The sequence below is a fragment of the Phocoena sinus genome, chromosome 20 (genome assembly GCF_008692025.1).
Source record: "Phocoena sinus isolate mPhoSin1 chromosome 20, mPhoSin1.pri, whole genome shotgun sequence".
NCBI classification, from domain to species: domain Eukaryota; kingdom Metazoa; phylum Chordata; class Mammalia; order Artiodactyla; family Phocoenidae; genus Phocoena; species Phocoena sinus.
In genome coordinates, this window is record NC_045782.1 from 40,011,441 (window position 1) to 40,038,468 (window position 27,028).

Genomic DNA, 27,028 nt, shown 5'->3' on the forward strand with positions numbered 1-27,028 from the left:
TGAATATTAAACAGGTGGTTAGCTCAATCGGTTAAAGCACAGCAATGAGGTCATTACCTCTAATCATGGGTTTAGGGCCTATGGAGGTCAAGTCTTTTCATTCTCTATCACAGCCATCAGGCCATTATCACAGCCTCAAAAATATATCCTCAGTCCAATCCAAGATGCTTGGAAAAGATGGTGTGATTAGATTATTGACAACTTGTCACTATTTCCAGAGAGATAAGTGAAAATATATATACACTTGGTAGAAACGCAATAAATATGAATTCCTTTTCCTTTCTAGAGTCATGACATGTGTGACTCTATCAGTTCTGAGACTCCATCCTGAACTATCAATTTGGAATAATAGTCCAGAACTTGTCCTTTTACTTTCACTGTGTTTTTATAAAGATCAAATGAAGAAGTAGATAAAGTATTTTAAAAACTATAAAGTGTTACATAGTCTTATATCAATAGTGATGTGAACAACATCCCTGGAAGATATTCTGAATATTTACTGGGGTAAATGAATAGCTAAACTTTTTCTAGGAAGGCAAAAACTTCAATTAGGGCAAGGGCGGCCTTGGAGAAATCTACCATCAGCCTCCAGGCCTGTTGAGGTTTTAGTTCTGTATTTTATTCTGACCTTGAAAAGGGACAGATCTACTGTGCATTTCTCATGTTGTAGCTCATGCCTTGTACAGGTCCAAAGAGCCTACATACAATTAAACAAAAGAAGTGTCCTAGGGCAATGAGAGGTTAGATATGTCCGTGTACAAAAAACTAGAGAAAGTATGGTGAAAAAAATATTAACACTAAAAGTTTAATGTAAGTACAGGTGTTACTTAGCTACCAAACTTGACATTTATTACTTCTTACCTTTCCATTCCTGGTTCTTTATTTTTACTGGTGGAAGTATCTGGAGATACTTGAAACTTGTCAGCAGAAAGGCTTTCTGGATTCCGGCTTATAGGATATTCACTACTTTTCTCTGAAGTTAATACTGCTTTAAATGGAATGAGAAAACAAAGAAATCTACTTTACTGCTTTGTCCTGATGGTGATAATTCAGGTGAGAATATCAATTTTTTTCAAAAGCAGCAATCTGTGACAATCAAATTGGTTTTTTAAAAAAATAATTAATTTATTTATTTTTGGCTGAGTTGGGTCTTTGTTGCTGTGCTTTCTCTAGTTGCGACACAGGCTCGGTAGCTGTGGCACCTGGGCCTAATTGCTCCGCGGAATGTGGGATCTTCCTGGCCCAGGGCTTGAACTCATGTCCCTTGCATTGGCAGGCAAATTCTTAACCACTGCACCACGAGGGAAGTCCCAATCAGATTGGTTTTTAAACAGGTATATCAGACAGAATTCTATAAACACAAGTGATACAGCACCAAATGGAACTCAATGACTAAAAAATAATAACAACAATAAAAGGAACACTTTAAAACTGGGTAAATAAAGATACCCAGCTGAGACAAGGCTGAAAAAATAATATATTTATATTTTTTGGCCCTGAATGATAAGGACATAAGAATAGGAAATGAATTTTTATCTCTGCAGCAAACTAAATTATACTCAAATCACCTCAGACAACAGGGAAGAGAAAGTACTAGAAAGCACAAAGCACACTCCCTTTTCCATCCCTATTGCCGCCACATCAAAGACCGTATAGGGCTTTAGCAAGATGAGTGGCCTCCGCCTGGCTGCTGCTGCAGCCAGCACCTCGGTGAAGCCCATTTTCAATCGGGACATGAACGAGGCTAAGCGCGAAGGCTGCGTGAGCTCTACCGCGCCTGGTATCAGGAGGTGCCGAACACTGTGTATTTATTCCAGCTAGACATCTTTGTGAAACAGGGACGGGATAAAGTCTGAGAAATGTTTATGAAGAATGCCCACATCATAGACCCCAAGGTGGCTGATCTTCTGGTCATTAAGGGAAAGATGGAACTGGAAGAAACGAAGTGTGGAAGCAGCGGACACAGGTCATGCGGTTTTTCCATGAAACAGAAGCACCAAGGCCAAAGGATTTCCTGTCCAAGTTATACGTTGGGCATGACCCGTGACATCACTCAATATTAAGGTGCATGTCGATATTTAAATATTTTAGAGCACAAATAAACTCAATATATGATAAAAAAAAAGACTGTATAGGATGGGGGTTTGAGTTTTTGCATGTGTGTAGAAACAAGGGAGGGGTCAGATGAGAAAGAAAAAAGAGGTGACATTTTGCTTCACATTTTCAATTACTAAGAAAATAATAAACCGAAAAACCAATACAAACAAAAAAACAAGGTGCTGACTGATAAGGAACCTGGAAGTAATACATGGAACTAATGATGAACTGGCACAAGAAAGGAAAAAACACAGAACAGACCCAAGGCAAAGTTCTAGCATGTTAGTACATCCTTTTTATTTATTAATTCCTCCAAATGTATTAGTGTGCCACTGCTTTCTAGGAAGTGGCTTAAAGGCAGAAATATTTAAAAAGCAAAAACAAATACTTAAAAATTACACATGTCTTCTATCCATTACAAAGTCACTGATGACTATAATTTATTTTGAGCTTTTATTAGAAAAGCGAAAATCCATAAATAAAGGCAGAAAAATTTAAACAAAGGGCTGTATTAATTAAACTATTTTTTTAAGACACTGGGTAGCCTGGGGGGAAATAATCATTGATTTCCTGAGTTAATCCTCAAATACATTATTTATAGTTTCCTTTATAGTCTTCTCTTCTGGACCTGTGAGTTTCTAGGAACACAAGAACCCTGCCTGGAGCTACTGTAAGGTGCTGAAACAAAGAAGGGTCTAACCATGAACCAGCAGGTTTTTCTTCCAACTGGAATGTAAAGTTTTTAATATAGGCATCATTTCCCCCCTAAATACAAGGTGATCACTGATAAAAGGTAATGTGCAATGTCTAAGGAATCACACCAAACAGAATTAATTATTTTTTTAATTAAAAAAAAACTTATTCAAGTATAGTTGATTTACAATGTTGTTAGTTTCCAGTGTACAGCAAAGTGACAAAATGAACTACTGGAAAGGGCTTTTTTATTTTTTTAAGTGGAAGGGTGGGGAGGGAAAGGCCTCAGACACAAAAATAGATATTAAAAAGTCATTCCACCACCTGGACACTTAACATACAAGTTCCTCTTTTCACTACAATGGGGCCCAAGCTACAAAGAAAATAAGCTAACCTGAGTTAGGACTCAATAACTCAATAGTACCTAAAAAATACAGGGAAAAACTTTTCTGCTCTTCTTTTTCCTTAATCCTTATTTCATAGATGCAGTGATCCAGAGCCCAAGTACTGGAACAGTACTGTAGTCCCCCCTGAAATCATTCCTTCATCTGTGGGTCTTAATATGTTATATTCTTCATGGGTAGGGAATATGGGCCAGACCAAACATTTAATAAATTTACTGACTGCCTATTAGGTGCTAATAAGCATTGTTGAAAAGTATTGGGAAGAATCAAAGAGAAAGACATTGAAAAGGAGGAAAGAGATATTGAGAAATGATAAACTATAAGCTTTCAGGAATGAACGTACTGTAGGGCAGAAAAGCTCAGATGTGTCTGAAAATCATTTCAGCTGTAATGGACTACGATGTTACAAATGCTGTTTGCTTTATGAATGACAGGTAATTCAGGAGGAAAAAAACAAAACAAAATTAAAAACAAAGTGCCTGATATGAAATAGCTTTACCTGCAGAAGGAGGTACACATCATTCATAATGTGTAAGAATACACGTTTGCACAAAAATATTATGCAGGCTTGGGAATGACCCTTAGGTAAACAGTAGGGCAGATCTAGGCTGAAGGCAGGACATCTGATGTAAAGATCCTGGAAAAGGAGCTTTCATCATCATTAAGAATACGGATTCTTAAAAAATAAAAACTGGGGCTTCCCTGGTGGCGCAGTGGTTGAGAGTTTGCCTACCAATGCGGGGGACACGGGTTCGAGCCCTGGTCTGGGAAGATCCCACATGCCGCGGAGCAACTAGGCCCGTGAGACACAACTACTGAGCCTGCGCGTCTGGAGCCTGTGCTCCGCAACAAGAGAGGCCATGATAGTGAGAGGCCTGCGCACCGCGATGAAGAGTGGCCCCCGCTTGCCGCAACTAGAGAAAGCCCTCGCACAAAACCCCAACACATCTAAAAATAAATAATAATAAAATAAAACTAAATAAAAAAATAAAAACTGGTGAAATATGATTAAGTCTAGAGTTTCGCTTATTACTAGTAATGTGCCAATGTTGGTTTCTTCGTTCTGACAAAATTACCATGGTAATGTAAGATGACGCAAAAAAAAAAAAAAAAAAACCGTGGTTATAGGTGATCTCCTTGAGAAGTAGCATTTGAGCAATTTGAAAAACATATTCAAGTTGTGCAAATATAAGTGGGCACGGCAGACACTCTCTGTGGAGTTGGGAGAGGGGACACCTTTTTTTTGTTTTTTGGTTTTTTTTTGTTTTTTTTTTGCGGTACGCGGGCTTCTCACTGTTGTGGCCTCTCCCGTTGCGGAGCACAGGCTCCGGACATGCAGGCTCAGCGGCCATGGCTCACGGGCACAGCCGCTCCGCGGCATGTGGGATCTTCCCGGACCGGGGCACGAACCCGTGTCCCCTGCATCGGCAGGTGGACTCTCAACCACTGCGCCACCAGGGAAGCCCGGGACACTTTTTTTTTAAATGGAGAAATTCTCATAAGCCTCTCCTCCCTCCTCTCAACATTTACCCACCTACCTCAAAACTCTGAAGATGTTATAATTTCATGAGAAAGTAGACCAATGAATAAGTTTATCACAAAGGATAGAGTAAAGGCTCTTTCATTAAAAAAAAATGTTTTATATAGAAATTCAGAAGAAATTTTCAGAGTTTTTCAAATCCATAGTAAAATAGAATATATAAAAGTATAGCACTTATGAAAAAAAAAAAAGCCACAAAGAAACATTTTGTGTACAGTTCTTCAGGAAAAAATACCTCCCCCAACAAAGATGGGATAGTAGATTCACACATATATTCAAAGCCAGACAATAACATTTTATATCTGGTGCATTAAAATTGAAAGTCTAGTCTGTTTTTAGATTGAAGGTGGTGAAAGCACCAACAAGGATTGTGATGGTGGTGAGACTTGGGGCTACTTTATCTGGGAGATGAACTAAATGAAGATAGTTACAAAGAATGCATTTAAGGAAATACATTTTGAACCACTGCCATAGCAACAGAATTCCTAGCTTCTCATGCATGAGCTACTTACTGTTTCTCTCTGAACATAAAAACACTACAAGGCACACTCCGGGACCAACGCCACTCTCTTGAATAATTAAGAGTAGAGTTCCTAGAAAGACTCAAAGGAAGGCCCTTTGGCCCCCTGTAGGCCTGAGGAAGGGAGGGAGAACGAAGAAGGGACTTTAACACTAGGTTAGCTGGGTAGCTAGCACTCTGGGAGTGCTAGTTCCTAAGCACCAGCTCTCTCCTGGAACCCAGGCCTATGCCTAGCCTCTCATGCGTGTCTGTGTATTTGCCCGTTTAAAACCCTGCCTGATGTGTTGTTTTTCACAGGCTTTTTCCAGTTAAAACTCAAATTTTCATCTCACTTTCCTTCCTTTATGCCAGGTTATTTCTCAGCTCGGTGCTCACTTCTTATAGGGAGTCAGCTCAGAGCAGCTCCACCTGCCCAGTTACTCCAAATGCCTCGTCTTGATAACAATCATGTTGTTATAAAGCACCTGTCTCTGCCACATAATTGGGCTTTCTGTGGATCAAGGTGCAGTTCCTGAAGTATATATAGACGTCTCTCTCTATAAACCAGAAAATGATTAAATAGGGCTTCGTGATCTGACACCAGTGCTATAAGAAACATGTCTGAGTGGTTTTTTATAAGCTTTCTAAAATGATGGGGTTACCTATTTCCAATCTGCCCCATGACACTCAGCTTCCTGTGGGTGCCCCATAGCATTTGCTTACTGTGGGTACTCAGATGACGATGCTTACTGACTGTCTTGGGCCCTCTGAATGGTAAATTAATTGTAAGCAGGGACTAGAAGCAAGGCTCTAAGATTTTCCACGGAGTGACTCGGCAAATATATGCTGAGCAAAGATCATAAAATGTTGGAGCTGGGTCCATACTTTTCAGAAAGAGATAAAGGCTTAGGGAGGGAAGAATTTTGCTTAAGGTAACAGTTTGGCCAATATTACAAACCTTTTTCTGATGTGTTTTGCTCCAGATTTAGCAGGTCCTCAGAGGCACAAGAATCGGCTATGAGGGAAGGGGAGCTGTGAGAAGGCTGGCTCCCGTGCTGCTCTAACACAGCTTCCAGTTCGGCCATTTCCTGCTGGATCTTTAGCAGGTTATCTTGCATGGTATCCCTCTGCTGCAGACACGAGAAACGACACCAAGAAAGTTATACTCTTTTAGAAACTTGCCAGAAATCAAGAATATGTTACACCAATTAATTTTACAGTGGGACTTGAAATCACTTTGTATGGAATTATAAGTTCTGCCTGAGCACCTTTTTAAAAATTTATTTATTTATCTATTTATTTATCTATGGCTGCGTTGGGTCTTCGTTGCTGCACGTGGTCTTTCTTTAGTTGTGTTGAGCAGGGGCTACTCTTCCTTGTGGTGAGCGGGCTTCTCATTGCAGAGCACGGGCTCTAAGCACGCGGGCTTCAGTAGTTGTGGCACGTGGGCTCAGTAGTTGTGGCACGCGGGCTCTGGAGTGCAGGCTCAGTCATTGTGGTGCATGGGCTTAGTTGTTCCGTGGTATGTGGGATCTTCCTGGACCACGGCTCAAACCCGTGTCCCCTGCATTGGCAGGCAGATTCTTAACCACTGCGCCACCAGGGAAGCCCTGAGCACCTGCTAATCTGACCATATTCATGCAGTTAATGCCCATGAAATTATTTCAGAAAGATGTTAGAAGGGGAGAAAAAATTCCTCAAACTCTCCCAACTAGGCTTGTTTTATTGTGATGTCCTTTTGAAGTTGGTTATTTTCTTTTAAAGCTAGGGAGTGAAAAAATAAGGTACTTAAAACACTTTTGGTATTTAAAATTAGCATGATTCTGTTAACATCTTCCATAGGCTGCATTTCAAAAATTTGGTATTGTGACACTCATAAGAGATTTGGGTTAGTCCATATAAAAATGTCTAATCTCTGGCTTGTGAGGTCACTTCCTTTTCTAGGATTCTTTGAACATTTAGTTTCTAACAGAACAAGCAAAGAGCTAATTCATTAATGTATCTATTTATTCATTCAACAACTATTTGTTGACCACCTATTATGTGTTAGGCACTGGGGATACAGCCCTAGAATGGTGCTGCCATTCTAGATGGGGACGGGGTACCTAGAGATCGCTGCAGAGAAGAACCGGCTATATGGAAGGATCCAGCAGAAGGAGCCCTCAGAAAGCCTGTAAGGCCAGTTATTGTTTTCAATTCAAGATAATGGGCTCCTCTTGCTTATGAGGCTCCTGATGTTTATTTCTCCATATGAAGAAGAAATCTGCTAAGTCTAAGGTTTTGGATAAGCGAAGTATTTCGTAAGTAAGGAGCTCTCCAAAAATATACATTTCTTCATTACTTTTAGAAGGAGCATGTATGGTTGCCAGCAAACCCTGGGGAAACAGATTGTTTCACCCTGTTTCTTCTGATCCTCGCAAATGACTTTGCCCTCTACTAAAAACAAGCCATCTACTTTCTCCTGCTACACTGAGTTCACAGTTTTTAGGAGGTTTTTATGACTGGGAAATGCATTCCCTGCTCCACTAAGGCTTCCACTACTACCCTGAGACTGCTTTGTTGCCAATGTCCACAGCAGCACCATTGCCACCACGTGGTGTCTTGTGAGTAGTTCCATCACTGATCAAATCCTAGCCAAGGGCTCACCTCAGTAAATCTGGAATGAAACCAGGATACCTGATAAGCTTCAAGGAGCTCTATCAGTCACTACTGCCACAACCATCACATCTAACTTCTGTGGCCATTAAATAGGTTAGAAATTGGAAAAGTAATGGGAGAATTATAGGTACATAACTTACCTTTGGGTTTTCCCAAAGCAGTTACTTTATAACTTGGACAAATTCCCCTGCAGGCAATTGGCCTGATACATTTGGGAGACTAAACCCAAATTGGTTACCAAGTTTTCTTGATTCTAATTCTTGTGTTTCTTGAATTAGTCCTACTTTTCTTTTCTATTCCCACTGTGCTACTCTGATATCTACTTTTAATACAGCTAAAGTTCCCTAAAAGCCATGTTTATCATGTCTCTTTTTTCCATTAGGAGCTTAGTTGTATACAACTGCTCATATAAAAAGTTAACACTTTCTGAATACTGTATAATTATTACTCGTTATTGATCTCATGATAAGTTCCAAATTCCTAAGCACAGCATTCAAAAGGGCCTTCACGGGCTTTGCTGGTGGTGCACTGGTTAAGAATCCGCCTGCCAATGCAGGGGACATGGGTTCGAGCCCTGGTCCGGGAAGATCCCACATGCCGCGGAGCAAGTAAGCCCGTGTGCCACAACTACTGAGCCTGCACTCTAGAGCCCATGAGCCACAACTACTGAAGCCTGTGTGCCAGAACTACTGAAGCCTGCACACCTAGAGCCTGTGCTCTGCAATAAGAGAAGCCACCGCAATGAGAAGCCCACACACCACAACGAAGAGTAGCCCCCGCTCGCCGCAACTAGAGAAAGCCCGCGCGCAGCAACGAAGACCCAACTCAGCCCAAAATCAATCAAAAGGGCCTCCACACTCTGATCTTATCTCTTGTTTCTCCCCAAAACCACCACGTATGCCCTGTTTTCCAGTCACATGGGACAACTTTGTGTTTCCTGGGCATGATTTCACGCTTCCGTGCCTTTGCCTTGATTTACTGCCTCTCTTCTCTTTCCACCTGGAAAAAATTCTCATCTTTTAAGGTCCAGCTTGAATATCTCCTTCAGAAGTCCCCACCAATAATACATCTCCTGTCAGGAACAGATGACCCCTCAGTGCTTCATTTATACTGCTAGTGCATTAGTATACCGAAGTGGAATGTTCCTCCCAGATGGATGGAATCCTTCCTTAATCATTTTTGTATCCCTAACACCCAGCAGGCAGTAAGCATTTAGTAAATGTTTAATGCAGAAATGAATTAATGAATAAATATAGTTAATCAGTCTTTGATAAAGCACAGATACTAATGATACCAAATTAGGATTTATCTCCTATATATGTCTCCCCAGTTCTGTGTAAACAGACCTTGGGAAAAGATCCCACTTCAATCATTCTGCTTGTTGGAGCTACTCTAGATTTAAGTTAGCCCTGAAATCTGACTTTGGCTCTGTTTTGGGTAGATGCTTGATAAAAACAGGTTATAAAATGAATCTTGAACAAATAGACATACATCTCTGGGAACAAGATCAGAAATATAGAAAACAAGGAGGTAGTTTATTGAATGTCAAATATCATACAACATGGCTAAGGCAGATGGAATCAGAAACCGAACACTACAACTCTAAAACAAGGGATAAAAAGGTGAAAGCCACGTTGACAGAGCCCCAGATCCACACTGAGAAAGGATCATAGTAATTGCAAACAGAGAAAAGGCCTCCTAGGGAATTCCCTGGCGGTCTAGTGGTTAGGACTCTGCACTTCCGCCGCAGGAGGCACAGGTTCGATCCCTGGCTAGGGAACTAAGATCCTGCAAGCTGTGCAGCACAGCCAAAAAAGAAAATGACTCCAAAATCTTTTCATTAATTTAGTCACCATGGCAATCCTGCAGAAGTGGAGAATACAGGTGACAATTCAGGCACAGAACAGGCAGTGGTCTCAGAGGTTTCTTCCTGACTCCAGCAGGCTTCAGTCCTGGAGGGATTTGCTCTGTGTTGAAAACAGGCAGTAGAAGACAAGCCCTCTATCTATAGTCCTCACAGCAATGCCAAGACTCAGAATTTTAGAACTGGATACTACCCAGTGTTGGCAAAGGTATAGGAAAATGGGAGCTACCAAGTACCACAGGGGCTGGAAGAGCACAGCTTGGTTCAGTCTTTCTAAAAGACAATTTAATAACATGTATCAAACAGAAAAAATCCAGTCCTAGGAATTTATACTAAGGAAGTCACTGGGGATGTGGGCAAATATTTAGTTATCAAGATAATACTACAGGGACTTCCCTAGTGGCGCAGTGGATAAGACTCTGCACTTCCAATGCAGGGGGCCTGGGTTCGATCCCTGGTCAGGGAACTAGATCTCACATGCATGCCACAAATAAGAGTTCGCACGCCACAACTAAGGAGCCTGTGTGCTGCAACTAAGGAGCCAGCAAGCTACAACTAAGGAGCCCACCTGCTGCAACTAAGACCTGGTGCAACCAAATAAATAAATTTTTTTTAAGATAATAATACAGTGCTGTACATGATAGCAAACTGTGTCTCTTGCCCTGAAACCCTCATATTCAGCAATAGGTTGAATAAATCATGGTGTACACAAGGAAAGAATACTATATAGTAGTTAAAAATAAATTCATTGAAGAAAATTTAGTGACATAGTAAAAACAATGTAAGTTTGTAGAGTACCATCTGAATGTTTTTTAAAGATAAGGTATACACACACACACACACACACACACCCCTGTGTATAATAGGAAGAAAGAATATATACCAATAAGTTAATAGTAATGATTTTTAATGCATAGAACTTAATTTTAAAAATAATTAATACAAGTTCATGGTATAAAATTCAAGGCACAAAAGGATATTCAGAGAAAAGTAAGGCTTCCTCCTTCTCCTTCTCGCAATCATCTATTTCCCCACCTGAAGGCAACAACTATTACCTATCTTTTGTATATCATACCGGAGATAAATGTTAATATTTACCAAACCAATCTCTCTCTCTTTTTTTTTTTTAAGTTTTGGTTGTGTTGGGTCTTAGTTGGGGCATGCAGGATCTTTCATTGTGGCAAGTGGGCTCTATAGCTGTGGTGCGCAAGCTCAGTAGTAGCGGCGCACAGGCTTCGTTGCTCTGCGGCATGTGGGATCTTAGTTCCCCAACAGGGATGGAGCCTGTGCCCCTGCAGTGGAAGCACGGAGCCTTAACCGCTGGACTGTCAGGGATGATTTTTATTTATCTGTATTTTCTAAGTTTTTTATGATGCACATATACAATATTATAAGACTATCGGTTTTTCTCAGTTTTATCTAATCTGGAATTTCAGGAAGTTCAGAAAAAAATGTCACTTTTTGCTAGCAGCTGAAGGTGTATTTAAGGTTTAGGTGAGAAAAAGAAGTCATGGCAGGATGATTCAAGGTGATCCAGGTATCTCCATTTTAAGAATGTACATACTATAGTTCAGAGATGATAAGTAAATTGCCTAGAGTAACACAGCCAGGTACAGAACTCTCACCATTACCACCAGCAACCACTGTGTCCATATTCTAAAAAAATAAGTTGAGGGTCTTCCCTGGTGGTCCAGTGGTTAAGACTCTGCGCTCCCAATGCAGGGGGCCCGGGTTCGATCCCTGGTCAGGGAACTAGATCCCACATGCTGCAACTAAAAAATCCCACATGGCACAACTAAAGACCTGGCGCAACGGAAGGAAGGAAGAAGGGAGAAAAAAAAGCTGAATGAGCCTGAAGTTTTGAATGTGAGAACTTAGAAAATTTTGGTGCCACTCCTACAACATAAAAATTAGGAGACAGAGCCAGGTTCTGTGAGGAATATGTTGTTAATTTTTAGATGCTGTGGTAGAGAATGCTTTTTCTAGGAGACTATTCTGCCTGGAGTACTGAAATATTCATGTTACCAAATGTTGTAGATATGACAAAGCTGTTACCCCCCTCACAAGTCATCAAAATATTGGATATTGACCACTAGGAGCAAGAAGTAACACTGTGTACTTTTTAAAGAAAAGAGATGACTTACAGGCACTGAAGAACAAATAACTATACGATTTAAAAAGAAAAAACAAAAAGAAGTATCCACCAAACAGTGAAAGGCTAGACAGTGCCTAACAGGAAGAGAACTCTGTAGGTGTCAATTTGGTACTGAGAAGAAACACACCCCTTTCGTATGTTTTTGTGCTTTCATATATGTTTTTGCTATAGGGCAAATGGGTTTTGAAGGTTTCGCTTATTCATTAAATTCAGTTTTTAGTGTTCTGCAGTGAGCATGTTGGTACATACATGTGTGTATGTGTGTGTATGAAATAGGAGGTAATGTGTTTCATCTCGGTGCTTACAATCCAATTTGAGGAGACAAGGTCCCACACACAACTGTTATACCATTAATTCTAAGAGGTGATATAAGCAAATTTAAGAATGCGGGATGCATAGCACTGAGAACACCACACACACATCCCCATGTGCTTTTACCTGAGTGGTTAAGATATCGCTCTGAGAGGACAGCCCCAAACAGTCTTCAGAGAGGCTTGTTTCATTCTCATACTCGGATGCTGCTTCACCTTAAATGATAATAAAAATAGAGATTCAGATGTAAAAACAGACAGCCAATACTCCAACTTGCAGTACCTGTTTCTTCTCACTGACAGGACAAACTTCACTTTCATGTCACACAAAATGATTACTCTTTGTTTAGGGACACCGGATTTCCTCTTAGGAATCGTAAGGATGAAAACCAGAAGCAAGTCCACCAATAATTAGGGCATTAAATCTCATTCAAATAGAAAAGATGTTCTAGCTGAGTAAAGGACTTTTGAGGAAAAGCACCTTGGGAGGAACATGTTTAAAGTTTAAGAAGCAGTTACTTTCATTGTACTTGGAAACTCGTAAAATGTGCTCCCCTAAAGGCATAAACATTTAGTTCATTTCTATAAAATAGACGGGGGCAAACACAAAAACCTGGTTCCAATACCTAAGTCTGAATCCACACTCTGCTCTTCTTGGCGATTATCCTCTTCCCAGCCAGTTTCCCTTTCATCATCATCTGAAACCAATTCCTTGTCACTCAGAACTTCCTGGTTTTCAGACTGATGCCCCACTTGTTTGGAAAGAGGATCAAACATCAAGAAAGGATCCTGGGTGTTTGTATTAGCGGTCAAGTCTTCCACTACACTGCACCGTGAAGAAAATAAGCTATCAGAACATCTCACTTCCTCGTGAAGGTGATGTTCCTGGGATGCCTTTGCCGATGTTATGTGGTCACTGCAGTCATTTAAACTATTCTTCAATGATATTAGATTCTCCTCTGTTTCCTTAGATAGACCCTCTGTGGCAACAGCATTACATCTGGTAGATGGAGACAGTGTATTGGTTACTTTACCAAATAAGTGCTGGAAGCAGGGAAGCTCTTCATCCTCACTAGACACATTCTCTTCTGAGGACTCAGCCCCACTTTCGTGACCCTGAACCAAAGGTGTATGATGGGCTAAAGGGCCAGGGCTCCTTCTGAATTCTCCTTTTTGGACACCTTTGCTAAAAACAGCAGATCTTTCCTTAATGTCACTTTCAGCAAAGTTGCTACTTTCCTTTATTTTGTCATCATTTAACAACTCATCAGGTGTCTCAGAACAAACCTGAGAAGCATGGCTTCTTCCCATAGGTTGTTCTAGGTTATCTGAATTTAGACATGGGGAGAAATCTTCATTAACAGCCTGAAGTGTGCCTTCATTTTCTCCTTGCCTTTTTATTTCAGGAAGTTGACAGTTACTTACAGGAAGACTTTGCTTATAGACTTCGGGTTGCATAAGACCTAATCTGAGCAAAGCACTTAATTTAGGTCCTCTGTTTCTATCTAGTTTTGCTTGAATGTTTTCACCACTGGAACCTACTTCATTAATACTAGAGCCTACTTCATTAGTACTGGAACCTACTTCATGAATACTGCTTGAGCTGACTTCTTTAAAAGTGCTTTCTCGACTGTTAATTTGGCTAACTGTGCACACTGTACTTTGAACGATGCTCTCGTTTTCCATTGCTCTTTCAGGTGACATTACAGGTTCCTCAAACTTTTCCTCTGACAGGTTTTTCTTACATATAGTTTTAACAGATGACCTGATGGGAGAAAGTGATGGTATAAGATATGGGTTGTGTGAAATCCCATGTTTATTTGCAATAATGAGCTCAGTTTTGTTGCCTCTGAACTGTGATGACTGACAAAGCCTAGTTACTCTTTCTGGGCTACATTTGGCATGACCGCTCGGCTTCTTATCTTTTTGACCAGCGACAGGGAAGTCCACAGTTGTATTAATTGCCCACACATGCTTGACTTTAGATTCACTCTTTCCCTGATTTTCTTCTTTTTGTCTGCATTCAAGAGGGACTCTTGGACTTTGTTCCCTTAAGGACCCAGAGTGGGCACAGACTGTTGCACATTCCTTTTCTGGATTTTCTGGATTTGAAAACAGAGCAAACGTCTGACGCTTTGAAACCTTGAACATATTCTGCAAATACTGTGTATCAAGTTCACTCTCTTCCATTTCTATGCTTGCCTTCTGAATGTGGTTAACGTCATGTCCCAGTGGATCCTGAAAGTCCTCTGTGTCGTTTCTAATATCTTTAGAACAACCAGGGATAAGTTCCTTGGGGCTTTCAATTGCTGCACACAGACTCACATGTTGGTTTGGTGCTGTCTTTGCCTTCCCTAGGGTGTCAGCTTCCAGTAATGAGGTACTATCCTGAGTGCCATAATCAGTATCAGGTACCAAGGAAATACTGGTACTCTCTACACATCTTTCAATTTGCAAACCTTTTCCTCCACTTAATGTCAGATCTTTGGGGTCTTTGGTATTATTCGACACTTGAATTGTTCCTAGGCTCTCCTCTCTTTGAAGGCTAGGATTAACAAACTCTTGAAGTTTATTAGAACTGGAACAGTGAGTTAAAAAAACAGGTATGTTTGTCAAATTTAGTTCTGGGTAAGTGTCACTGGCAAGTCTCTTAGTTATTTGTTCGTGTGGCTTGTCACTCTTCTTGGCTCCAGGTGTAGGTTCTTTATCTCCCATGAATTGAAGCTTTTTGCCGTGCCTGACTGGCATTTGGCTGGAATGTTTTTTCTTCATCTCTTCACTGCTAGAACAACTTTCAATTTGTAGTTCAGTATGATTAGGTGGGCTTGGGTTTCTACTGACTACTAGTTCAAGTGCATGAATGTTCCTGGTAGAGGACTTCCTCCTCAGCCTATTTTTAGGTGCTTTTGAACTATGGATATTCAATTCTAGTTCCATATTGCTTATACTGCTGCTTATAGGTTCAGCCTTAGTTCTGAAAGCAGATTCTTTTTCCAATGATTCTGTTCGGTTAGCATTTTTCTCTTTCTGAACATTACCACCTTTCATTTCAGTCTCATGACCATTACTAGTAATATTCATCCCATGACCATTCTGCTCTGTTTGGTCAGTTCCCTCAATTATGTTTTCTGGAGTCTTTGGAAGAACTGCCAAATCGACTTTCTTGATAAAATCCTCAGGATGAAGGCCTGATGTACTTCTCCTTTTACGCTGTAGTTTTTTTGTGAGGGGGCGCTCTTGTGTTATCTGAGGTTCTACAGTAGATGCTCCTATAATTAGATCTTCAGCTATGCGGCTCAAGTTAGGGAGGCTTGCCTTCCTCTGATAGGTTTTCCCAAATATTTTATCTTCAATATTACTCTCTACTGGTTTGGCGTGGACTCTTTCACGTATTAAAGCACCATGAGGATCACTGGCCATTAAGTCTATTTTCTCTGAAGAACCCAAATATCCATCAACTTCCTTTGGAACTTCCACTGCACGAGCTACTCCAGTGTTTGATTCAAATCCCCCATCACGTGAGTCGTAAGAAGTTAACATTTCATCACTTCTGGAAAACCATTCATTAACTTTCTGTATGCTACTATTCAGTGTTATCCAAGGAAACTCTTGGGAATCTCTAAGACTGTCAGAGGATGCAGGTTTCTGCTTATTCAGTTCTTTTCTCCCATATAGGGGATCAGCATTCAGAACTACCTTTTTCTCTGTACTGGGAGTCTGCCTATCATTACATGTGTCCTTACTTTCAGCCCATCTGCTCTGTTGGCTCTTTCCTAAGACAAGCTGTTTGCTTTTATTACAGAATTCAGCCTTTTCTACATTCATTCTGTCTTTAGTGAGTAATAAACTGCTGTTTTCATGCTGTAATGAGCTGGCATGAGTATCTGTGCCACATGGCTCCACATGCAAGTTTGAAACAAAAATACCCTGATACTTTTCTGGATGCTTCTCAGTTTCATGCTTCTCAGTGGTGGTCAAATCTTTATTACTGAATTGATGATGTTCAGCCTTTGTTATGTCCTTCTCAGAAAACTCACAAGCAGCTGGAAAAAAACAAACAAACAAGGTGCTTAAAAACTGAATTATTATGAAAAAAATAGGTACTTAATACAACTTGGTTGAGGGGGAATGAAGGAACTGGCTATTCTTAGAGAAACCTCAACTATCAAGTGTACTGAAGATGTAGCTCATACTCTTCTGCTCAATTCCTATGTATCTAGACTCTCATTATTTCCACTCAAAATAATTAGAGTTTTAATTTCAGAATTCTCCCTACTGATAAACCATACCTCCTATTTCACTAAACTCTAACAGTGAATTAAAAGCACAGTTTGAGACTCACAGACATGGAGAACAGACATGTGGTTGCTAAGGGGGAGGGAAGGTGGGGGAGAGATGAAGGGGGAGTTTGGGGTTAGCAGATGCAAACTAGTATATATAGAGTGGATAAATAATACGATCCTACTGTATAGCACAGGGAACTATATTCAATATCCTGTGATAAACCATAATGGAAAATAATATTGCAAAACATGTATATATATGTAAAACTGAATCATTTTGCTGTACAGCAGAAATTAACACAATATTGTAAATCAACTCTACTTCAATCAAAAAAAATGCACAGTTTGGGCATCAGACATATAGTGCTTCTGTTCTATCTTCAGACTCATACTTCCTCTATCTAAATACCAGTATGCAAAGTATGAAATAAAAAAACAGCAGTTAAAAGTAAAGGCAGGGCTTCCCTGGTGGGGCAGTGGTTGAGGGTTCGCCTGCCGATGCAGGGGACGCGGGTTCATGCCCCGGTCCGGGAAGATCCCACATGCCGCGGAGTGGCTGGGCCCGTGAGCCATGGCCGCTGAGCCTGCGCATCCGGAGCCTGTGCTCCGCAACGGGAGAGGCCACAACAGTGAGAGACCCGCGTACCGCAAAAAAAAAAAAAAAAAGTAAAGGCAACAGCCAATTACATAGGGTACTATTATAACCATATCAGTCTAGTGTCATTGTCAGGCTGTACCATGACATCTGAGAAAGAACGATATTCTAACTCTGCCAAGAAATGTTGTGAATTATAAACGTCCCAAATGGTTCTTCAGAATAATCTATTACAGTACCGCATCTACCTATTCTTTCTTTAGTGCCTGTTAAGTTGGAAGACTTGTCATTACCCTTTTTTGCACGATTCAAACTGGCTTCAGCCTTGGCTCCTTGAGGGGTGATTTCTAACAATTCATGGTCTTCTACACTATAGGGAAAAGACAGAAGCCTTAGTGAGAAACAGTAGTTTATATGCACAAATAGTTGTCACATGATCAAGTATTTTAGCTCCTCTAGGTAGGGTTGCAATAAGGGTTATCAATTTGATTCATTTTTTGAAATCTGTGTTTTGGTAACTTCTAGTCAAAATGAAACGGTCAAAGACTGAGAACATACAGTCACAAAAATCACAGCAGTAGTATAGAACATTGCTTTATGGACATACAAATGAGAACTGAAATTTAAATGATGGCCAAATAATAGCTAAAAGAGAGTAAAGAGAAAACCAACAAAACTTAAAATATATCTTAATGAGAATACAAGTACAAAGTTATCTAAACAAAGGGAGCACTGGGATGGAAGAGACATTCCAATAGAATGCAAAAGCACACCACTTTGCAGCACTGCCTTCTGTGCTTCTTTTCAGGCTAAAAACCATTTTCTCCCAATTGAGAGATCAGGAAAAAGTCATTTGCAAACAAAATCTGATTGGCAATGACACCATCACAGATCTTAGGGTCAAGCAATAATTTCTAACGAAAGCAATTTGACAACCCAGTTGGGGGCTGCTTGTAGATTATGGTTTAATTTATGTAGACAAAGTTTGAGTTACAGATGGAATTAAGGAACAGAGGAAGGAAAGAATTGAAAACTGAGTACTCTAATGTTTTCAACAGCCACAATTATCACTGAGTCAACACTATCATACACGAGGAACTAAGCTAGGGCACAACCATCTGCTGGAAGCAAGTCTGTGCATAGTTCTACTGTTACTTTAAACTCTTTCAAACTCTTTACTAAGAAACCAACCAAAGAAGCAAAAAGGATATTTTCTGGACTTCCCTGGTGGCGCAATGGTTAAGAATCCACCTGCCGAAGACCTAAATAGACATTTCTCCAAAGAAGATATACAAACTGCCAACAAACACATGAAAGAATGCTCAACGTCATTAATCATTAGAGAAATGAAAATCAAAACTACAATGAGATATCATCTCACACCAGTCAGAATGGCCATCATCAAAAAATCTAGAAACAATAAATGCTGGAGAGGGTGTGGAGAAAAGGGAACACTCGTGCACTGCTGGTGGGAATGTGAATTGGTACAGCCACTATGGAGAACAGTATGGCGGTTCCTTAAAAAACTACAAATAGAACTACCATATGACCCAGCAATCCCACTACTGGGCATATACCCTGAGAAAACCATATTTCAAAAAGAGTCATGTACCAAAATGTTCATTGCAGCTCTATTTACAATAGCCCAGAGATGGAAACAACCTAAGTGCCCATCATTGGATGAATGGATAAAGATGTGGCACATATATACAATGGAATATTACTCAGCCATAAAAAGAAACGAAATTGAGCTATTTGTAACGAGGTGGATAGACCCAGAGTCTGTCATACAGAGTGAAGTAAGTCAGAAAGAGAAAGATAAATACCATATGCTAACACATATATATGGAATTTAAGAAAAAAAAAATGTCATGAAGAACCTAGGGGTAAGACAGGAATAAAGACACAGACCTACTAGAGAATGGACTTGAGGATATGGGGAGAGGGAAGGGTAAGCTGTGACAAAGCGAGAGAGAGGCATGGACATATATACACTACCAAACGTAAGGTAGATAGCTAGTGGGAAGCAGCTGCATAGCACAGGGAGATCAGCTTGGTGCTTTGTGGCTGCCTGGAGGGGTGGGATAGGGAGGGTGGGAGGGAGGGAGACGCAAGAGGAAAGAGATATGGGAACATATGTATATGTATAACTGATTCACTTTGTTATAAAGCAGAAACTAACACACCATTGTAAAGCAATTATACCCCAATAAAGATGTTAAAAAAAAAAAGAATCCGCCTGCCAATGCAGGGGACACGGGTTCGAGCCCTGGTCTGGGAAGATCCCACATGCCACTGAGCAGCTAAGCCCGTGTGCCACAACTGTTGAGCCTGTGCTCTAGAGCCCGCGAGCCACAACTACTGAACCTGTATGCCACAACTACTGAAGCCCGTGCACCTAGAGCCCGTGCTCTGCAACAAGAGAAGCCACCGCCATGAGAAGCCCGCGCATTGCACTGAAGAGTAGTCCCCGCTCGCAGCAACTAGAGAAAGTCCGTGCGCAGCAACAAAGAACCAATGCAACCAAAAACAAACAAATAAATAAATAAATATTTTAAAAAAGGATATTTTCTCAGCTATAAAATGAGGAGATTAAAGTAGATGGTCTTTAAGGTCTATTCCAATGCCATGATTCTAACCTAAAGACATATCAATCCTTAATATTAACTAGATACAAAAATGCCAGCTTCATAGAAAAAGGCTCTCTTTGACTCACCTGAAATAACTGGCCTTATTAACTGCATCTTCAGAAGAATCAGATCCTAAAAAAATTCCCCAAATACCCCCAAATAACAAATCAATAAAAGGATTTTTATTGAAAGGGTTAAACTCAAAAAATACACTTGTTGCAAAACATATCTTCAAGAAATATTTACGGAGCACCCACTACATGGCAGACACAATGATACATGTCAGGCAATACAGAGAAGTGGTCATAAGCACAGGTTTGAATCATGACTCTTTCACTTACTAGCTTTACAACCTTGGAAAAATTTCTTAACCTCTCTGTGCCTTAATTCCCTCATCTGTAAAATAAGTATAATAGTAGTAATCATCTCAGGTTTGTCATGCACCTTAAATGAGTTACACAAGTAAAACACACCAGTGCGTGCACTACAGTAGGTGCTCCTAAATATTCTCTATTATAATTATTTTGATTATTTTTATGAGGCAATACCTGTTGTCTAGGAACTTATGATCTTAAAAGGGGAAAAGACACAAGAAATTTTGAAAGAATATGACAAGTGCTATGTCAAACATTAGTGCTTGGGAGCTCAAAGGAGGGCCGTTCTTTCCAATTATAAATATACTCTAAACGATAAGACATAGAGAGACCTGCTTGAACTGAGCTCAGCTGTTCTTAAGTCTTTCTAGTCTAGTACAAGTTATCTTAGATCCCTCCAAATGCTGTAGCCCACTCATTACATTCTTTCTTAGCCCTACTCTCCATATTTCCAAAGTATATTTACACATACTTATAACCAGACATCCTTTCTTTTGCTCTCTTTACAAAGGAAGGTTCTTCAAGGTGAGACCTGCATCTTTTACATTATTTATAACACATCATAAGGCTAGTAAAATTATTTTATTTTCACTTCCCAGAGCTCCCTGCCACTGTATAAATTGTGACCACGGTTTTTGGTAAAACTCCCAGACAAGGAATCCAGCAACTATTATTCTAAACTTATAAAATCTGAGACTCTTACCCAATTCAATGTAGACGGACTTATTTTGAGGTTGTATCTGCTGCTTTGTCCTCAGAGATCTCACAATTCCAAGGTTAGAGAGCTGGACACTAAGACTGGTTCCCTGCTAAGCAGTAAAGGATGATCAACAAATTGTTGGCCAGTTCTGTGCTTTTTTTTTCTTAACAGAAACTCAAAGCCATGGACAAAACAAATAGACCATTATCAATTAGCTAACACTTATGACACCTCAGAAAAAACATTTCGCAGACTACACACCAGAATGTATGAGTTTTGTGTGCTTTGAATACTTTTCCCCTCTCTCTGTTGTTCTAAATTTTTCTAAAGTAAATATGTATTATCTGTGTAGTATTTTTAAAGATAAGGAAAGCATTTTTTTTCTTTTTGATTTTGTTTTTGTCTTTCTTTCTTATTTATTTATTTAGTTAGTTTTGGCTGCATTGGGTCTTCGTTGCTGCACTCGGGCTTTCTCTAGCTGCAGTGAGTGGGGGCTACATGGGCTACTCTTCATTGCGTGTGCAGGCTTCTCATTGTGGTGGCTTCTCCTGTTGCGGAGCACGGGCTCTAGGCGCGGGGGCTTCAGTAGTTGTGGCTCACAGGCTCTAGAGCGCAGGCTCAGTAGTTGTGGCACACGGGCTCAGTAGTTGTGGCTCACAGGCTCTGGAGAGCAGGCTCAGTAGTTGTGGTGCACCGGCTTAGTTACTCCGCGGCATGTGGGATCTTCCTGGACCAGAGCTCAAACCCGTGTCCTCTGCATTGGCAGGTGGGTTCTTAACCACCACACCACCAGGGAAGCCCCAAAGTAAATTTTTAAAAAGGATAAATGAAAATAAAGAAAACCCAGCAATGGGCTTCCCTGGTGGCGCAGTGGTTGAGAGTCTGCCTGCCGATGCAGGGGAGACGGATTTGTGCCCTGGTCCGGGAAGATCCCACATGCCATGGAGTGGCTGGGCCCGTAAGACATGGCTGCTGAGCCTGCGCGTCCGGAGCCTGTGCTCCGCAACGGGTGAGGCCACAACAGTGAGAGGCCCGCGTACCGCAAAAAAAAAAAAAGAAAACCCAGCAAGCCTAAGAATATTCAGTACAGGAGAGAATATTTAGAAACGGGACCTTACTCTGTTGAAGCTTTCCTTCTTCTTTTTAAGCCCTTCAACATCTACCGAAAAGTGAATGCTGGTACTACGAGAACTTTTTTTTTTTAATTAATTAATTAATTTATTTATTTTTGGCTGCATTGGGTCTTTGCTGCGCGTGGGCTTTCTCTAGTTTTAGTGAGCGGGGGCCACTCTTCGCTGTGGTGCGCTGGCTCCTCATTGCGGTGGCTCCTCCTGTTGCGAAGCACAGGCTCTAGCCTCGCGGGCTCTAGAGTGCAGGCTCAGTAGTTGTGGCTCACTGGCTTAGTTGCCCCACAGCATGTGGGATCTTCCCAGACCAGGGCTTGAACCCATGTCCCCTACATTGACAGACTCATACCCACTGCGCCACCAGGGAAACCAGAGAACTATTATTTTTAAGGTCTTCATTATTCATCCACATATGAATAACAACAGCGCAAATCTCTGCATTTTCTTTGACAATTACACTTTTAACTTGAAGCAATTTTCAAATGTTAAAAACCGATTTTTTTTTTTCCAGGCAACTTTTCAGAGGAAATAAAACAGAAGATATTTCCTTGTCCCTGGAGAACTGCCATAAGATGGTTATTTTAAAAACTAGCAAGCTGACCATCAGTGTCCTTGTGTCTTAGACAGATATGGAGAAAAATATGTTCATCAGAATGAACAAAGCACTAAAACCGGGGACCTTCTCTCGTCTCCTCTAACTCTTGTTTGGCCACTTAATTTACCATCTTCCCTTGTTTACTGACTTTTTATGTAAATCCATAAGCATCTAGCACACTCACCAACTCACAGTGCTCAATAAGAGATGTTATCGGAATACACAAAAATGGCCTTACCAAGGTAGGATTTTCAGGTTCACTCTGTTGAAGTCTTTTGGCCCGGTTTCGGTAGCCCATACTTTGAATGATAGAAACTTCCTCCTTTAGATGCTCAGGAGAGTTATTTTCCTTTTTTGAAAAGTTATAACTGTTTGCAACTGTGAATTACAAAGGAAAACATTATTTTTGCAGTTAGAAAAAATGTATTAATTGTAAGCAAAGAACCAAGAGAAAGCCTGTGTATGCTCTTTGTTGTACAATATTAAAACAATGCATTAGGGCTCCCCTGGTGGCGCAGTGGTTGAGAGTCTGCCTGCCGATGCAGGGGACACGGGTTCGTGCCCCGGTCCGGGAAGATCCCACATGCCGCGGAGCGGCTGGGCCCGTGAGCCATGGCCGCTGAGCCTGCACGTCCGGAGCCTGTGCTCCGTAACGGGAGAGGCCACAACAGTGAGAGGCCCGTGTACCGCAAAAAAACAAAACAAAGAAAACAATGCATTAAAGGTTGCCTATACTTTTTTAAAAAATGAACTTCAGAAGTTCTACTTCTAGGAAACGAACACATAGACCAAAGTTATTTCTACTCCTTTTTTTCCTACCTTAATACTAACAAATTTGCCTATTAATACCATATTTCACTGAAACTAAAATACCAGTGATATAAAATGCACCATCATTTTCTGTACCACTAAGAAAGAAAACACTAAATTAAACAATGACACACCATTAATGGTAAACTGCTCCCAATTTTGGAGATGTGCAAATAAAAAAACGTGCATCTTAGGATGGATAAAATAAGGTGTGAGACCAGTGGGAATGATTTAAAAAATAGATTACAGGGGCTTCCCTGGTGGCGCAGTGGTTGAGAGTCTGCCTGCCGATGCAGGGGACACGGGTTCATGCCCCGGTCCGGGAAGATCCCACATGCCGCGGAGCGGCTGGGCCCGTGAGCCATGGCCGCTGAGCCTGCACGTCCGGAGCCTGTGCTCTGCAACGGGAGAGGCCACAGTAGTGAGAGGCCCACGAACCGGAGGAAAAAAAAAAAAAGATTACAGATAAAGGGCTAAAGTTAACCTAGACCAAAAGGTCTTACCACCTATTCAAATAAAATAATTCCACAAACTTCCATTTTAATAGATGGCCACTTGAGCATTGGCCCCTGGGGTTATGCAACACTTACTCTGCAATCCTGTGTCAAGCTCAAAAGCATGAATGATCTTCAATAGCTCTTCAACAAGCTGACTAAATCTTGTACTTTCTTGTAGGCTTCTGAAAGTAAATTGTTTGAAAGACACACTTAGCAATAGATTACCAACTTTTTAAGGACACTAAAATAAGGAAAGACATGTGAACAAATAAAAAAAGAAGTAGCAACAGTTAAAAAAAAAACTATATGGAAAGAACAGAGCTATTAGTGACATTACACTAATCAAAACATCACTGACAGCAGAATAAACCACATAGCATATTGATTGTTTTTATAATTTTTTTTGGCCATTCAAACTTACCAAAAGCCTATAATTATCTAAAATAATAGTTCTTTGAATCCACAGTAGATATAAACCCACTGCAGAGAGAACTTATTATTCTTAACATCTGAATCCCATCCACCCAAAGTGCCACTTCTAGCTCTCAGGGATTTCTGCCAAATGATAACTACATTATTTCAAAATCACAGATAGATAACAATGTCCAAAGAGAGATTTTGGTTTAGGACAGTTGTAGGACAATATAATTTACTTATTCATTTACATATCTGAGTGACTACTATGTGTCAAACATTGGAAAAACAGTGTTGACTGAGACAAAGCCAGTGCCCTAATAGAACTTACATCCTGGCCAGAGGGACACACAATATATAAATGCATTGCATATGTGTTTGTGTAAATAAGTAGAAATATACGCAAGGAAGAAAAATAAAAGCAGGATCAGGACAATGGGGGCAGGGTGGTACAGTCCTATATTAGATAAGACTGCAAGTTCTTGCATCATATAGAAGGATTAGAAAAAGGCAATGAATTGCTAGTACCTGTATAAGGCAGATGTACTGTAAAATTTTCAGAAAAATGACTTTAGAAATAATTTACCCTGTCAGCTAAACACCCTTTTTTATATATTTTTCTACTGATGAGTGGTTTGATAGGAATACCAGCTATGTTATTAAGGAATTTCTACTTTTCCCTGTTGTTGTCACTTCCAACCTCCCAACTACCCAAATTATATACCTTCTGGTTATATCATTCTTACACAAAGGACACTGTGAAGGCCCTTTCTTCTGGTTGAGAAGTTTCAGCATACAAAATCTATAAATTTTAAAGAATGAAAAGAACAACTCAAGTTACATTTTTTTTTTGCAGAGAGAATATTCAAAAAGCAAATAGCCATGAAAAGATAATCTCACAACTGCCCTTAAGAGTCATTTTAAAGGTAATGGCAGGTGAATTACAACCAATGGCCTTCTTTAATTGTTTTTAGATGCTGTAAAATCAGAAAACAAACTATATAAGCAAAGATCTATGAAAACTGAACTTACATGCATATGGCTTACTATTATGATCAAATAAAACTTATTAAAAGTTAATATGGCATATTTAATGATATACTCATAATTATTTCATGCTGCATAATCAGACATAAATGGTAAGTGGTTCAAGTAAAATGATTATAATTAGTTTAAAAACTCAGCACCTCAATACAAAAGTTACAGTAATCAAGACCGCATGATACTAGCATAAGGATAAACATATATATAAATGGAATAGAATGAGAGTACAAACATACATCTATGCTATTGTTGATTTTCAACAATAGCACCAAAACAATTAAATGGAAAAGGAATAATCTTATCAACAAATAGTGCTGGGACAGCTAGATATCCACATGCAAAAAAATGAAGATAGACTCCTACCTCACACAATACAGAAAAATTAACTCAAAATGGATCACAGAACTAAATGTAAGAACTAAAACTATAAATGTCTGTGACCATGGGTTAAGCAACGATTTCATAAATAAATAAATGGCAAAAACACAAGCAACCAAAGAAAAAATGGGTACACTAGACTACATCAAACTTAAAAACTTTGGTGCCACAAATAATACTATGAAGAAAGTGAAGGGACAATCCACAGAATGAGAGAAAATATCTGCTAGTCATATATCTGATAAGGGACTTGTATCCAGAATATATGAAGAACTCTTAAAATTCAATAAAAAAGAAATAACCCAATTAAAAAATGGGCAAAGGATATGAAGAACTATATTTTCCAAAGGAGATATACAAATGGTCAATAAGCACATGAAAAGATGCTCAATATCATTAGTCATTAGGAAAAAGGAAATCAAAGCCACAATGAGATGCCACTTTATGCCCACTATGATGGCCCTAATTAAAAAGACAGATAATAATAAGTATTGGCAAAGACGTGGAGCAACTGAAATCCTCATTCATTGCTGGTGGAAATATAAAACAACGCAGTCACTTCGGAAAACTGTTTGGCAGTTCCTCAAGATGTTAAACAAAAAGTTACCATAAGACTGCAATTCTACTCCTAGGTTTCTTTCCAGGAGAAATGAAAACATAAGTCCACATAAAATCTGTACACAGGACTTCCCTGGTGGCACAGTGGTTGAGAATCCGCCTGCTGATACAGGGGACACGGGTTTGAGCCCTGGTCCAGGAAGATCCCACATGCCACAGAGCAACTAAGCCCATGCGCCACAACTACTGAGCCCACATGCCACAACTGCTGAAGCCCGTGCTCCTAGAGCCCATGCTCCGCAACGAGAAGCCACCGCAATGAGAAGCCCATGCGCCGCAACGAAGAGTAGCCCCCCCGCTCACCACAACTAGAGAAAGCCCACGCACAGCAACGAAGACCCAACGCAGCAATAAATACATAAAATAAAATAAAATAAAATAAAAAACAAAACAAAACCCCTCAAGGCTAGAAGAAAACATGCTCCTTTTTATATTCACAATGCCCAACAGAGTATCTGGCATAACCACACTGCTCACTAGACATCTAAGGAATGAAGGAGGCTCATTCAGGGTTTTAGAATGGCTTTGGATAAAGAACAATTTTGTTTTGTTTGTCTCAGACACTGAATATGGCTAAGAAGACTTGAAGATCATATGCAACATGTTCAGAGTCTGCTTCCTTTTTTTAATAAATATTTTAACATTTATTTATTTAGGCTGCGCCGGGTCTTAGCTGCAGCATGCGGGCTTCTTAGCTGCAGCATGCTGACTCTTAGTTGTGGCATGCGGACCCTTAGTTCTG

The 27,028-nt window shown here is 40.2% G+C and overlaps 1 protein-coding gene and 1 pseudogene across 17 annotated transcripts in view; one reads left to right on the top strand and one right to left on the bottom strand.

The window, feature by feature from the left end:
- BRCA1 (BRCA1 DNA repair associated) overlaps positions 1–27,028 on the bottom strand; it is a 62,509-nt gene that overhangs the window by 20,027 nt on the left and 15,454 nt on the right. For 8 of the 17 annotated variants that reach the window (XR_004347256.1, XR_004347255.1, XM_032615411.1 and 5 more), the window contains exons 4-13: positions 24,971–25,048; positions 23,926–24,014; positions 22,764–22,903; positions 20,807–20,912; positions 19,816–19,861; positions 17,393–17,469; positions 12,848–16,264; positions 12,349–12,437; positions 6,192–6,363; positions 862–988 (exon numbers count right to left, since the gene is read on the bottom strand). Coding sequence is in view for 14 of the 17 variants with exons in the window: in XM_032615411.1 (XP_032471302.1) it covers positions 862–988; positions 6,192–6,363; positions 12,349–12,437; positions 12,848–16,264; positions 17,393–17,469; positions 19,816–19,861; positions 20,807–20,912; positions 22,764–22,903; positions 23,926–24,014; positions 24,971–25,048 (4,341 nt within the window). In the remaining 3 variants the exon portion in view is untranslated. The remainder of the gene's footprint in view (positions 1–861; positions 989–6,191; positions 6,364–12,348; positions 12,438–12,847; positions 16,265–17,392; positions 17,470–19,815; positions 19,862–20,806; positions 20,913–22,763; positions 22,904–23,925; positions 24,015–24,970; positions 25,049–27,028) is intronic. The other 9 variants (XR_004347254.1, XM_032615413.1, XM_032615415.1 and 6 more) reach the window with 5 other exon arrangements.
- On the top strand, positions 1,669–2,047 carry LOC116745394 (annotated as a pseudogene).